General features: G+C 46.7%; 1 protein-coding gene across 6 annotated transcripts in view; it reads left to right on the top strand.

Annotated features, from left to right (window-relative positions):
• Positions 1-13,754, top strand: part of CEP89 (centrosomal protein 89) — a 363,467-nt gene that overhangs the window by 2,204 nt on the left and 347,509 nt on the right. For 5 of the 6 annotated variants that reach the window (XM_068259609.1, XM_068259608.1, XM_068259612.1 and 2 more), the window contains exons 2-4: positions 2,249-2,355; positions 5,884-6,042; positions 11,611-11,815. In XM_068259609.1, the coding sequence (XP_068115710.1) occupies positions 2,249-2,355; positions 5,884-6,042; positions 11,611-11,815 (471 nt within the window). The remainder of the gene's footprint in view (positions 1-2,248; positions 2,356-5,883; positions 6,043-11,610; positions 11,816-13,754) is intronic. The other variant, XM_068259610.1, reaches the window with a different exon arrangement.

Raw genomic sequence — 13,754 nt, 5'->3', positions numbered from 1 at the left:
GCGTTCTGGGACTTGCGGTAATCGACACTAGGAAGCCATACATAGACTTGTGATAACTAATCATGCACTGAAAGGACTTGCTAAGATTTCTGGGCTCTAATCAGAGGCTTTAGGCAGGACCCACACTTGCATTCGTGGAAAACATGCATACATTTTAAGTTTTTCGTACACTTTTTTTTTTTTTTGGACTCCATGCGTGTTTGTATGCAGAAAAACATTAGTACAGCAGCTAATGCAAAAATCTAGATAAAATATTGTGGGAAAACGCATGTGAAGTAGTCAAGTGTGAACCCTTTTAATAAAACACACCTGAAGTGTAAGGGATATGGAGGCTGCTATAGTTATTTCCTTTTAAACAAATGCCTGGCAGTCATGGTTATCCTCTGCCTCTAGCACCGATAATCAAGTGTGCTTGTGTGTGTATGGCAGCCCACGATGCGCAACCCGTGAGCCAGCTACCCGGCAGATCAACACACCCGATGGACATCCATTTCTTTAAAGGTGCCACTCCCCGCCTGCTGTGTAACATCATGCTCACGCCGCTCTGTCATCCCCCCGCCCCCCCCCCCCCCCCGGCATAGCAACAGTACGCAATGTCAGCTACGCAACTGATACGCGTCTGTACCGACTGGCCCAGCAATGTCGCCCAAGGGGATCAAGTCCCGATCCCCACCAGGCGACACGGGCCAATGGTTTGTACGCACCTTTAGAGTTGTCAGCAGTTTAGACATGAATGGCTGTGTGATTTATTTTATTGTGACAGCTAATTTATTCTGTTATACACACTACACTGACTATTTTACATTGTATTAAAATGCCGTATCTTCTGTGCTGTCTCATGAAAAGATGTAAGACAATATTTACATACAGTGGTGTGAAAAACTATTTGCCCCCTTCCTGATTTCTTATTCTTTTGCATATTTGTCACACTTAAATATTTCTGCTCATCAGAAACCGTTAACTACTAGTCAAAGATAACATAATTGAACACAAAATGCAGTTTTAAATGATGGTTTTTATTATTTAGTTAGAAAAAAAACCTCAAAACCTACATGGCCCTGTGTGAAAAAGAAATTGCCCCCTGAACCTAATAACTGGTTGGGCCACCCTTAGCAGCAATAACTGCAATCAAGTGTTTGCGATAACTTGCAACAAGTCTTTTACAGCGCTCTGGAGGAATTTTGGCCCACTCATCTTTGCAGAATTGTTGTAATTCAGCTTTATTTGAGGGTTTTCTAGCATGAACCACCTTTTTAAGGTCATGCCACAACATCTCAATAGGATTCAGGTCAGGACTTTAACTAGGCCACTCCAAAGTCTTCATTTTGTTTTTCTTCAGCCATTCAGAGGTGGATTTGCTGGTGTGTTTTCGGTCATTGTTCTGCTGCAGCACCCAAGATCGCTTCAGCTTGAGTTGACGAACAGATGGCCGGAGATTCTCCTTCAGGATTTTTTGGTAGACAGTAGAATTCATGGTTCCATCTATCACAGCAAGCCTTCCAGGTCCTGAAGGAGCAAAACAACCCCAGACCATCACACTACCACCACCATATTTTACTGTTGGTATGATGTTCTTTTGCTGAAATGCTGTGTTACTTCTATGCCAGATGTAACGGGACACGCACCTTCCAAAAAGTTCAACTTTTGTCTCGTTGGTCCACAAGGTATTTTCCCAAAAGTCTTGGCAATCATTAAGATGTTTTTTTAGCAAAATTGAGACGAGACTTAATGTTCTTTTTGCTTAAAAGTGGTTTGCGCCTTGGATATCTGCCATGCAGGCCGTTTTTGCCCAGTCTCTTTCTTATGGTGGAGTCGTGAACACTGACCTTAATTGAGGCAAGTGAGGCCTGCAGTTCTTTAGATGTTGTCCTGGGGTCTTTTGTGGCCTCTCGGATTAGTTTTTTTCTGCGCTCTTGGGGTAATATTGGTCAGCCGGCCACTCCTGGTAAGGTTCATCACTGTTCCATGTTTTTGCCATTTGTGGATTATGACTCTCACTGTGGTTCGCTGGAGTCCCAAAGCATTAGAAATGGCTTTATAACCTTTACCAGACTGATAGATCTCAATTACATTTTTCTTTTGTGCAGTGTAAACCTAACTTTACCCTGATATGTGCTATGACTACCCTCTTACAGCCCTATGATTGTTTTATTATTACTGTTCACTATATCCTGAAGCGGTAATGTCTTTTTATTTGAAGTACTTTTTTTTTAAAAGATGTTAATTGCTTATTGTCTCCCTTGCTTAGAAACATATTGCTCATGGCCTGATCCCTGCAGCCACTGTAGCCCCCCGCTCTGCTGTTCCTCGCACCCCTCCCCCTCGCAGCCCAAACCCTTCTCCAGAGAGACCAAGGTAGGTGATATGTCATTATGTCATTGAAGGACCTGCCATCTTTTCTTTTTTAAGCTTTTAAAGTACCACTATTGCAAAAAAAGTAGGCAGTTAAAATCTGACAGAGCCGACAGGTTTTGGGCTAGTTCATCTCCTCATGGGTGATTCTCAGGAGCCGATTTCCTGCAAGCGTTATGATCTGCTGTGTGGACGTTGGGATGTTGCAGTGCGACCCTGATTAGTGGAGGTAGTTCTAATTCACCCAATGGGAAAACACTGGCGCCGGACGATAACTGCCTACTTTTTTCGTGATAGTGGTCCTTTAATGTATTTCCTGTAAAGTATGTATTGACTTTTCTTTTTTTGCTCTTTTTTCACAAATATATATATATTTTCTCTACTTACATAACATATGTATTGCACTGTCCACTTTTTGATTTTAGTGATTTTTCTACAGTAAAAAAAAGAGAAAATCCTTCTTAGCATTTCCCATATTAACTGTGGCTATTTTGAAGCCAATCCTGATGTCATTTCCTCCCTTACTGTCCTCTGCCTGATTTGCCCACCCTTCACTATAGAAAGTGCATTGTCTCAGCATGATAAATATTGGCTGATCAGAGAGGAACAGAGGTGTGGGAGGGGAAAACAGGAGGGAAAGGCTGCAATAGTTAAGTCAGAGGGGAAATAGAGAAGCAAAAAAGGACAACCCAGCATACCCTGCAACTTCCTTTTTGTGCACCAAATTTTGTGCGTACCAAATAAGAGTCGGGTAAGCTGGGGAATGATCATTTATCAACAAGAAAAGTAATAGTTTGGATTGCCTGGTTAGCATCCTTATTACTTGTTTACCAGATAAAAATAAAGAATTGAGTTTTAATTTTATGCCCGACAGTTACACTTTAAAGTTTACAGTAACTGAAGGTTGGATACAAAATCGCATATTTACCTAAGAAGAGGGAACCCTCTGGATCATAATGGGGCGTCCCCTGTTGCCTCTCGCCAACGTTCCAAAGATTACTGACAAGAGCATATAGGTAATCTGATCAGGGCCGTTCTCCTCAACTAGAACGGGCAAGACCTGCTCAGTAAGCCAAAGGTGCTCATGCTTGACCAGCCCCTTGCTAATGCGCTGGTGTGGCGGTGCTTATGCACACCTTCAGCACAGCTGCACTCATCACAGAAGAGGAGCACAACCCTGATCAGCTAGAGCAGTGATGGCTAACCTTGGCTCTTCAGCTGTGACAAAACTACAAATCCCATCATGCCTCTGCCTCCCCGAGTTATGCTTAGAGCTGTCAGAGTATTGCAGTGCCTCATGGGACTTGTAGTTCCATCACAGCTGGAGTACCAAGGTTAGCCATCACTGTGCTAGATAGAGGGCTCGCGAGTGGCATCTGGAGACGGGATGGGGAGCCTCATTAGGATCCAGAGGCTTCCCTCTCTTTAGGTAAGTATGTGAGCTTGGGTTCATTTTAGGTCGTGTTTATGTCCCCTTTACATAGGAGCTGTTCTCTGTGTATATTAGCATCTAGTATTATTAGAAATGCTACTCCATACTAGATAAGTTAGCCTTGGGCCTCTTTTTGTCCCCACAACAGCCTCAATTGTTCATGTCATACATTTTAGAAGATGCTGGAAAGATTCATGTGTATTCTGGTCCATACTGACATGATTGCATTACACAATTTCTGCAGATTTATCAGCTGTACATTTATGTTACTACTCACTGATTTACCAACCAGCACAAGCCTGGAGTGCTGCCACAAGGCAAGCCTGGGTTCATGAATCCATATAGTTTTTAATCTGGCCCTACCATCTGTGTGCCTCAGCAGGAATCTGTATTCATCATACCAGGCTCACGTTTTCCAGGCTACAGCTGTCCAGTTTTTGTGCAGCACCAGTTTTCTGGTCTTGGCAGAGAGTGGTTGAACCCAACATGGTCAATGTACTGAGCATCCTGAAATGCATTTCTGCTGTCTACAGTTGAAAAGAGTAGTTCCATAAGTTTAATTTTGCTGTTTGTTTTTTATACGTGTAAATCTATGTACACACGGGATTACGGTCACCTGGCAGGGATGGCAATGAGATACCGTCTCATAATATTTGTGGCATTTCTACTGACTTTCATTTACAAGTTATATATTTCTAAAACTGTAATCCACTCATATATTCTTTTCCAGATAGATATGAAGCATTACTATAAATATGTCGAGATGAATTAAACACTGATATGATATAATCAGTACACTTTACTAGGATACATCTGTTACACATTGTTGGCATTTTGTTCATGTTACGCTTAATAGTAGGAATATACAATAGAATTTGCATAATTTCTGTGTGTGTGTAACTAGTTTAAAGAACTCCTGAACTGGGGGATATTCCTTTTAAACAATACCAGTTGCCTGGCTGTCCTGCTAATACTTTGTCTCTAAAACCTTTAGGCTACTTACACACCAGGACGTTGCATTTAGGGGACGTTATAGGGCACATAACGTGCCCCTAACGCAACGCCTGGTGGTGTTGGAGCAGGACGCTACCAAGAGCTGCGTTACAAGCAGCTCTTGGTGCGCCTGCTCTGTCGGAGGCGCCGCGGAGACCACGTGAGCGGAGCTCTCCGCATCACGTGGTCCCGCCAGCCAGCCAATCAGCGGCCGCTCCAAAGAGTAAACACTGCAAGTGCAGTGAATGCCAAGTAGCCATGTGCCTGGCTACGTAGCGGCCTCTCCCCGCCTCTAAAATAAAAAAAAAAACCCCGTACTGAGCATATGCAAACAGTCTAACGCGGCTTAGCCGCGTATAAAGTACTGCATGCAGTACGTTGTCTTGACGTGAAGCGTTACTGTGTAATGCAACGTGGGCACTGTGAACAGCCCATTGATTTTTCATTGCTGTGCGGTGGGGGTGCGTTACAGGCTGCTCTAACGTGCGTATAAAGTACTGCATGCAGTACGTTGTCTTGACGTGAAGCGTTACTGTGTAATGCAACGTGGGCACTGTGAACAGCCCATTGATTTTTCATTGCTGTGCGGTGGGGGTGCGTTACAGGCTGCTCTAACGTGCGCCTGTAATGTCCCACTGTGAAAGCAGCCTAAGGCATAGACCCTGAACAAGCATGCAAATCAGAAGTTTCTGACTAAGGTCCGACTTCGGCCTTCCGTGTGTGTGATCCAGATATCACTGCAGCTAAAGAGGTCTGCTGGGCAACTGGTATAGTTTAAAAGGACATTAATATGGCAGGCTACATATCCCTCTCAGTTCAAGTGTCCTTTAAGCGTAAAAGACATGCCTGTTGTTTCATGAGGGTAGACTCTGCATACTGAATGTGCGTGCTAAACTCGGACTCCTTGCTGATCACACACGTCAGTACTTCCATTCTGCTGTGTATAACCATTCTAGCCTTGGAGATACACTTCCAACCATTTAGTTGCTTGGTTGCTGGTTATTCTAAAGTATCAGGCTCCATGTTGCGCACTTGATCTGTTACAATGAATTCATGAAATAATGCTTGTGTGAACTGTTTGTGTATAAATCAAAATTTTTTTCTAGGTCTGCTCTAGCTGCTGCCATTTTGATGACCTCTTTAACTGGGCGGACAGTTGCTATACCTCAACCGCGCCAGAGGTCCTATTCTGAGAATGACAGCACATACGTTGGTGAAGCCAGCCAGATAGAACCCTATGCTTCAGCTTCAGAGCTTGGAATATCGTAAGAATACACTTATTTCCTAAATAAAAATATCACTGTCTATGATGGAGAGATCAAAAAGTATTCGAGTAGAGATTTTATGACTTTGGATATAAAAGATGTTGTTAGTGTGGTAATTGTTATTACTGTATAGGAAGAGCACAGTTACTGGAGCTTACCTGCAGTTAGCTTGGTGGTCAGCATACACTGAAAATCTTTTCAAAGGTGCAGAATCTAAGAAGTGACTGGATTGTCACAGAATTATGGACCTAAGCGCATGGTATATTAGACTTGGTGTTTCTGCAGGTCAGTCTCAGTTTGCAGACCTCAGCTAAACCCTGCACTGTATGATGAGGTGAGTTGGTGGACAGGAAATCAGATGTAGTGGTGTTTAACTACCTGGTGTCTAAAGGCTATGAAGTGAGCAGTAATTATCAGACAAGCCAGTGTCAGTAGCCAGGAGGTGAGTAGTAGTAGTAGTGTCAGACAAGCCAGTGTCAGTAGCCATGAGGTGAGTAGTAGTAGTGTCAGACAAGCCAGTGTCAGTAGCCATGAGGTGAGTAGTAGTAGTGTCAGACAAGCCAGGGTCAGTAGCCAGGAGGTGAGCAGTAGTGGTGTCAGACAAGCCAGGGTCAGTAGCCAGGAGGTGAGCAGTAGTGGTGTCAGTAGCCAGGAGGTGAGCAGTAGTGGTGTCAGACAAGCCAGGGTCAGTAGCCAGGAGGTGAGCAGTAGTGGTGTCAGACAAGCCAGGGTCAGTAGCCAGGAGGTGAGCAGTAGTGGTGTCAGACCAGCCAGGGTCAGTAGCCAGGAGGTGAGCAGTAGTGGTGTCAGACAAGCCAGGGTCAGTAGCCAGGAGGTGAGCAGTAGTGGTGTCAGACAAGCCAGGGTCAGTAGCCAGGAGGGGAACAGTAGTGGTGTCAGACCAGCCAGGGTCAGTAACCATGAGGTGAGCAGTAGTGGTGTCAGACAAGCCAGGGTCAGTAGCCAGGAGGTGAGCAGTAGTGGTGTCAGACAAGCCAGGGTCAGTAGCCAGGAGGTGAGCAGTAGTGGTGCCAGACAAGCCAGGGTCAGTAGCCAGGAGGTGAGCAGTAGTAATAGTGTCAGACAAGCCACGGTCAGTAGCCAGGAGGTGAGCAGTAGTGGTGTCAGACAAGCCAGGGTCAGTAGCCAGGAGGTGAGCAGTAGTGGTGTCAGTAGCCAGGAGGTGAGCAGTAGTGGTGTCAGACAAGCCAGGGTCAGTAACCATGAGGTGAGCAGTAGTGGTGTCAGACAAGCCAGGGTCAGTAGCCAGGAGGTGAGCAGTAGTGGTGTCAGACAAGCCAGGGTCAGTAGCCAGGAGGTGAGCAGTAGTGGTGCCAGACAAGCCAGGGTCAGTAGCCAGGAGGTGAGCAGTAGTAATAGTGTCAGACAAGCCAGAGTCAGTAGCCAGGAGGTGAGCAGTAGTGGTGTCAGACAAGCCAGGGTCAGTAGCCAGGAGGTGAGCAGTAGTAATAGTGTCAGACAAGCCAGGGTCAGTAGCCAGGAGGTGAGTAGTAGTGGTGTCAGATCAGCCAGGGTCAGTAACCATGAGGTGAGCAGTAGTGGTGTCAGACAAGCCAGGGTCAGTAGCCAGGAGGTGAGCAGTAGTGGTGCCAGACAAGCCAGGGTCAGTGGCCAGGAGGTGAGCAGTAGTAATAGTGTCAGACAAGCCAGAGTCAGTAGCCAGGAGGTGAGCAGTAGTGGTGTCAGACAAGCCAGGGTCAGTAGCCAGGAGGTGAGCAGTAGTGGTGCCAGACAAGCCAGGGTCAGTAGCCAGGAGGTGAGCAGTAGTGGTGTCAGACAAGCCAGGGTCAGTAGCCAGGAGGTGAGCAGTAGTGGTGCCAGACAAGCCAGGGTCAGTAGCCAGGAGGTGAGCAGTAGTGGTGCCAGACAAGCCAGGGTCAGTGGCCAGGAGGTGAGCAGTAGTAATAGTGTCAGACAAGCCAGGGTCAGTAGCCAGGAGGTGAGCAGTAGTGGTGTCAGACAAGCCAGGGTCAGTAGCCAGGAGGTGAGCAGTAGTGGTGCCAGACAAGCCAGGGTCAGTAGCCAGGAGGTGAGCAGTAGTGGTGCCAGACAAGCCAGAGTTCATAGCCAGCAGGTGAGCCTTATGCTTGGAATACAGCTGTTAGATTTTCTGTTAGGGTGCCTATACATTAGAACGAGTATCGACAGATTCGACCAAGAGACAAAATTATCTCTAATCGAATCTGATTAGAGATAAATTTGTCTCTAATCGAATATGCCCATACTCTACAGGCCGATTCCCGTCCGAATTTCAGCATGAAATCATCAGTGAATCGACTGAGCCACCATCTGCCTCCGCAATGTATAAGTGTATGTTGTGTAGTGCATTTACACATTACCTGTCCTGTAGCAGCTTCCGCACTGTGTCCGTCCATCTCACCGGGTAACAGCCGCATACACGGTTGCGGCACATAGCGTCTGACGTCAGCCGCTATGCGCCGCTTGCGTATATGCGGAACCCGGCGAGATGGACGGAAACCATTTATACATTGCGACGGCAGCTGCGGGGGTTTCGTCGTCTCGCCGCTCGTTCGCACTTTGGCCACCGTACCGCTGCGCACCCGACCAACCAACCTCGGGCAGAAATTTTCCAGCATGTGCGATCGATCGCGCGGCGAATTTCTGTCTCGAAATTGGTTGCTTTGTCGGGCATGCACTTGGCAGCACCAATTTTCATCCAATTCGATTATAATGATCGAATTGGATGGTCGATTGGTTGGTTGGTTGGTCGGTAAATGTATGGGCGCCTTTAGATTTACCTGCCAGATAGATAATTTCCAACATGTTGGAAATTATCAATCTAACCATCTATCTGCCTAGAAATTAGGCATTGTTCTATTCAGCAGGAGATTACCAGAAGACAATGCACCAGAGATAATGACCAGACTCTACAGAAAATAATCTAATTATGCATTGTAACAGAAAACTCTAAAGGTAGCCATACACTGGTCGATTTGCCATTAGATCGACCAGCTGACAGATCCTTAGCTGATCGAATCTGATCAGAGAGGGATCGTATGGATGCCTTTACTGCAAACAGATTGTGAATCGATTTCAGCCTGAAACCGATCACAATCTGTGGAGCCGCCGCTGCCGCCTGTCCCCCCCCCCCCCCCCGCATCCATTACCTGAAGCTGGCTCCGGGTCCTCTTCTCCGCGCTGCACCCCGCACCGCATCCCAGCGTACACTGTGTCACTCCGTGACCAGGAAGTTCAAATAGAGCGCCCTCTATTTGAACTTCCTGGTCACTGGCGTGACACAGGAAGTCAATGTACGCTGGGATGGAAGCAAGAGAGAAGCGCGGAGGAGATGCGGAGAAAACGCGGAGAAGATGCCCGGGAGCCAGCATCAGGTAATGTATAACTGTATCGGATCGTCCGCCGCTAGCGACGCGCTCCCTACCCGTGGGCGATCGACGGAAGTAACCCGCACGGCGCGATTGACGGACCGATCCGATTTCGGGAGGAAATCGGATCGGCGGGTGCGTTTAGCGCAAACGATTGGCAGCAGATTCGATCCCAGTGATCGAATCTGCTGTCGAATCGGCGGCAAATCGGGCCAGTGTATGGCCAGCTTAACAGAAGAATCAAACAGAAAATTGTATGGTGTATTCCCAGCATTAGGGGTATCAGACAAGCCAGAGTCAGAAGCCAGGAGGTGAGCAGGCAGCTCAAGGGTTAGTAGCAGGAGATGAGCAGTAGTGGTGTCAGACAAGCCAGGAGATAAACTGTAGATAACTGCTGCTTATTTTCTACAGCTTCTCTGTCTGGCAACAGCTTTGGCTATTGTAATCTGTCAGTCTCTGTTTGAAACAGTGGGCCTGATCCAATTCACTTTTTCCCTTAAGGTTCCTATACACTAGAACGAATATGGGCAGATTCGACCAAGAGACAAATTTTATCTCTAATCGAATCTGATTAAAGATAAATATGTCTCTAATCGAATCTGCCCATACACTACAGGCCGATTCCCATCCGATTTCAGCATGAAATAATCCAGGAATCGGCTGAGCCGCCACCGTCCGCCCCGCCGTTGTCCCCAAAATGTATAAATGTATGTAAATTATGTAGTGCATTTATACATTAACTGTCCTGTAGCAGCCCGCCGGGTCCATCCGTCCATCTCGCCGGGTAAGCTGTATACACGCTAGAGGCGCATAGCGTCTGACGTGAGCCGCTGTGCGCCTTCGTGACATCAGAGCGCCACCGGCGTGTATGCGGAACCTGGCGAGATGGACGGAAACCACGTGGAGGCTGACACTGGACAGGTAATGTATAAATGCACTACACACTGCATACATTTATACATTCATACAGTCGCTTTGTCGGTCGGGCATGCACTTGGCAGCACCAATTTTCATCCTATTCGATTATAATAATCAAATTGGATGGTGGATTGGTTGGTTGGTCGCCTAGTGTATGGCCCCTTTAGCTGATATATTCCATCTTATCAATAAAATGCCTTTTAACCTGCCTGGCGGTAATCCCAAGCTACACTCGGGCTAGCCACCAGGAGCTCTATGCAGAGTATTCCGCGTAGCGGGAGCTTTTACTCACCGCTCGGGGGATCCAGGCGTCGGTAGCCATTCTCCTTCCTGTCCTCATAGGCTCTAAATATCTCTGGTGAGATCGCCATCATTCATCTCACCAATGAGTTACAGTGCCACCCGGAGAATGATTGTATAATTGCAGCGCTGGAGCCCAGGGAGGTGGGTGAGAGAAGAGGCTGCTTCTGGCGGCATGATTTTTTCCCCTGATTTTTAGGGTCTGAAACCTCATACCGCCAAGGGGTTAAGCCACCAGCAAGAAAAAACATACTCCGAATAATTTGGACAGTACTTTTCCTCTTACTTTTTGGTACTTCTACAATTGCAGAGTGCTAAATAGTTATTTTAAACAGAAGATGAAAATTATCTCCTAGGGGAATAAGTGAATTGGCCTAGTGTGTTTTATATGCCCAGTATGAGAAAATCAAGCTATTATTATAATTATTAAGATATGTTTTGTTATATCCCAGTCATCAACTGAAGGAATTGCAGATTTCTCAACAAAAGTAAGGGTCACCTCCCTAGCGGTATTGACAGATCTATCTGTCCATACAAAACATGCTGGGATCAGTATAAACTTGCATACACATCAATACTCTCCTGAACTGTATACTAGACCCTTGCTTGACACATTTTGGCAAGTTACAGGAAAAAAAGTTATAAAAATTAATTTTATCACTTTACCTTTATCAAACGTTACACAGTTTACATCAAGAAACTAAGGCAGCCTTACCACTCTTTCTATTTCTACAAACCCCCCTCTTTCTACCCCACTTTAAGCTTGCCTCTGCTCCAATACAGAAGCCAATGTATGGTCAGGGGATCAGGCAGGGAGCGTGGTCATAATCCCTGTGCCAGTGATAACACTGTTGTTGAACATGTGAAACTCTGTGCATACATATATGACTCCACATCCAACACTGCCTCAGCTATTGTGTAGGTTTCACCTGCTGATCACCGTCTTCATTTATGCATGTGTCGATTTATGGCTTAATTTTAGACAAAACTGGAAGGACTATGCCACTCGCAAGAACCTGAGCTCCCCTGTCATGTCCTATGAATTTGATGACGATGATGATGCTGCTGAAGGCACTGAGGAACAGGTGTCTGATGTTGAGAAAGAACATGTGCAGCAAAGGTCACCAAGAAGAGATGAATATGCAGCAGTTGAGCCAATCTACTCTTTGCCGAACAAGAACCGAGAGGTAAGCCCTCAGTCCAATAAGACTTACCGGTGCATGTTTTGCTGTCTTTTAAATTGACCCTGTATACTTAAGGACATTAAGGATACTCAGGTGGATGTGACTACCCTCACTAGATATCCCATAGGGCAGTGGTAGGGAGCCTTGGCTCTCCAGCTGTGATAAAACTACAAATCCCACAATGCATTTGCCTTTATTAATCATGACTGTGGCTGTCAGACTCCTGCAATGCATTGTGGGAATTGTAGTTCTGTAACAGCTGGAGAGCCAAGGTTCCCTACCCCTGCCATAGGGGATAGTGGCCAAAAGACTTAAGGTAGCCATACATCAGACGACTTGGTGGGCGATTGACCATCCAATTCGATTATTATAATCGGATGAAAACCTGTGCTGCCAATAGCATTCCTGACCTACAATGTGACCAATTTCTGGACAAAATTGGTTGCATAAGTGGATCCCACATGCTGCAAGATGTTGGGCCGACTTGCTTGATCAGGTGCGTGGCGGTAACAGTTTGCAATTTTGGCACGGTTGACGAACGCGCCAAAACCCCCAGCACTCTCCCCCCCCCTAATGTCAAATGTCCCCCCGGTGCCCAGTGCTTGTTATACATTACCTGTCTGCGGCCTCCACTTGTCCTCCTGCTGGCTTCGGGCGCACTCCGCTCTTCATACAAGCGCGCCACACATGGTTGCCTAGTAAGGGTGCGTGCTTGGCGTCAGACGTAATGTATGCGGCCACATTGCTAGGCATCCACGTGGTGCGTGTGTATGGAGAACAGAGTGCCGGGGACATGCAGAGGCCGCGGACAGGTAGCATCACTTGCACTGGGCACCGGGGGGACATTTGACAGCATGAAATTGTACGGGACTCAGCCTGTGGTGTATGGGCAGCCAACAGATCTCTCCTAAATCGGATTCAATTAGAGAGAGATTGGTCTCTTGGTTGAATCTGCCCATCATTGCTACCGTTAGATTGGATGTAGTACCGAATGATGGTGAGGAAAATGGCAGAGTGGGAAGAATTTTACCAGGAAAGTGGGTTTAATGTGGTAAAGCTTATGACTAAAAAGGAAGAATGAGAACTTTGAAAGGTTATCTAATAAAATTATGGGAACACAGAACCATTTTAAGGGGAGAAGGAGTACAACAGACAGTTATCTAAAATCACAGAGAATCTAATTAAAATAGAAGAAGAGATTATTTCTGATAATCAAAAGCAATTTATATGAAACCTTGAGGCTGGTTTCACACTGGGAGTTGGCTGCTGGGACCGCAACGCATAAAACAGGCCTTCAGGGACTACCACGTTAACCCCTAGTCGACCGCTTCAGGCCGATTGGCGTGAACAAGGCGGCAGCCTCAGGAGCGCTCCACACCGATTGGCGTAAATAGCTGCAGGCGGGGATTGCAGAAGATCGTGTGTGCTGCAGAGCTCCGCTCGGAGACTGTTAGACGGCGAAACCGCTGTCTATTGACATTGTACAGCAATGCATTCTATAGCAGCGCTGTACTGGGGACAGCCGTGTGACGCGGCTGTCCCCCTGGGGGACACAGGAGCTTTCCGCTGTGATAGGCTGATGGGGGGGGGGGGCGTACGTTTAAAAAGAAGAAAAAAAAAACATGCATCACCATAGACTTACATGAATTCCGGTCTGCCACACGTCGCTGCAGGCCGACACAGAACCGCATGGTAACGTAGGTTTGTCCTAGCGTCAGGGACACAGCAAAAAGTAACTTCCTTTGCATTGTGCCACACCGCGTCAGTATGAAAGTCCCCATAGACTTTCATTGCCCTGCGGTGGGATGCGGTAAAAAACCACACCGCACCACCCCAGTGTGAAACTGACCTGAGACGCAGAGAAATATAACAGAGTATGAATGGCAAAACAGTGGGACATTGGGAGCAGGGAAAGGGAATACACCACATAACCCTCCACCTA

The sequence above is a fragment of the Hyperolius riggenbachi genome, chromosome 11 (genome assembly GCF_040937935.1).
Source record: "Hyperolius riggenbachi isolate aHypRig1 chromosome 11, aHypRig1.pri, whole genome shotgun sequence".
Lineage (NCBI taxonomy): Eukaryota > Metazoa > Chordata > Amphibia > Anura > Hyperoliidae > Hyperolius > Hyperolius riggenbachi.
Note: the sequence above shows the minus strand (reverse complement) of the source record. Positions and strands in the feature narration are given on the sequence as shown.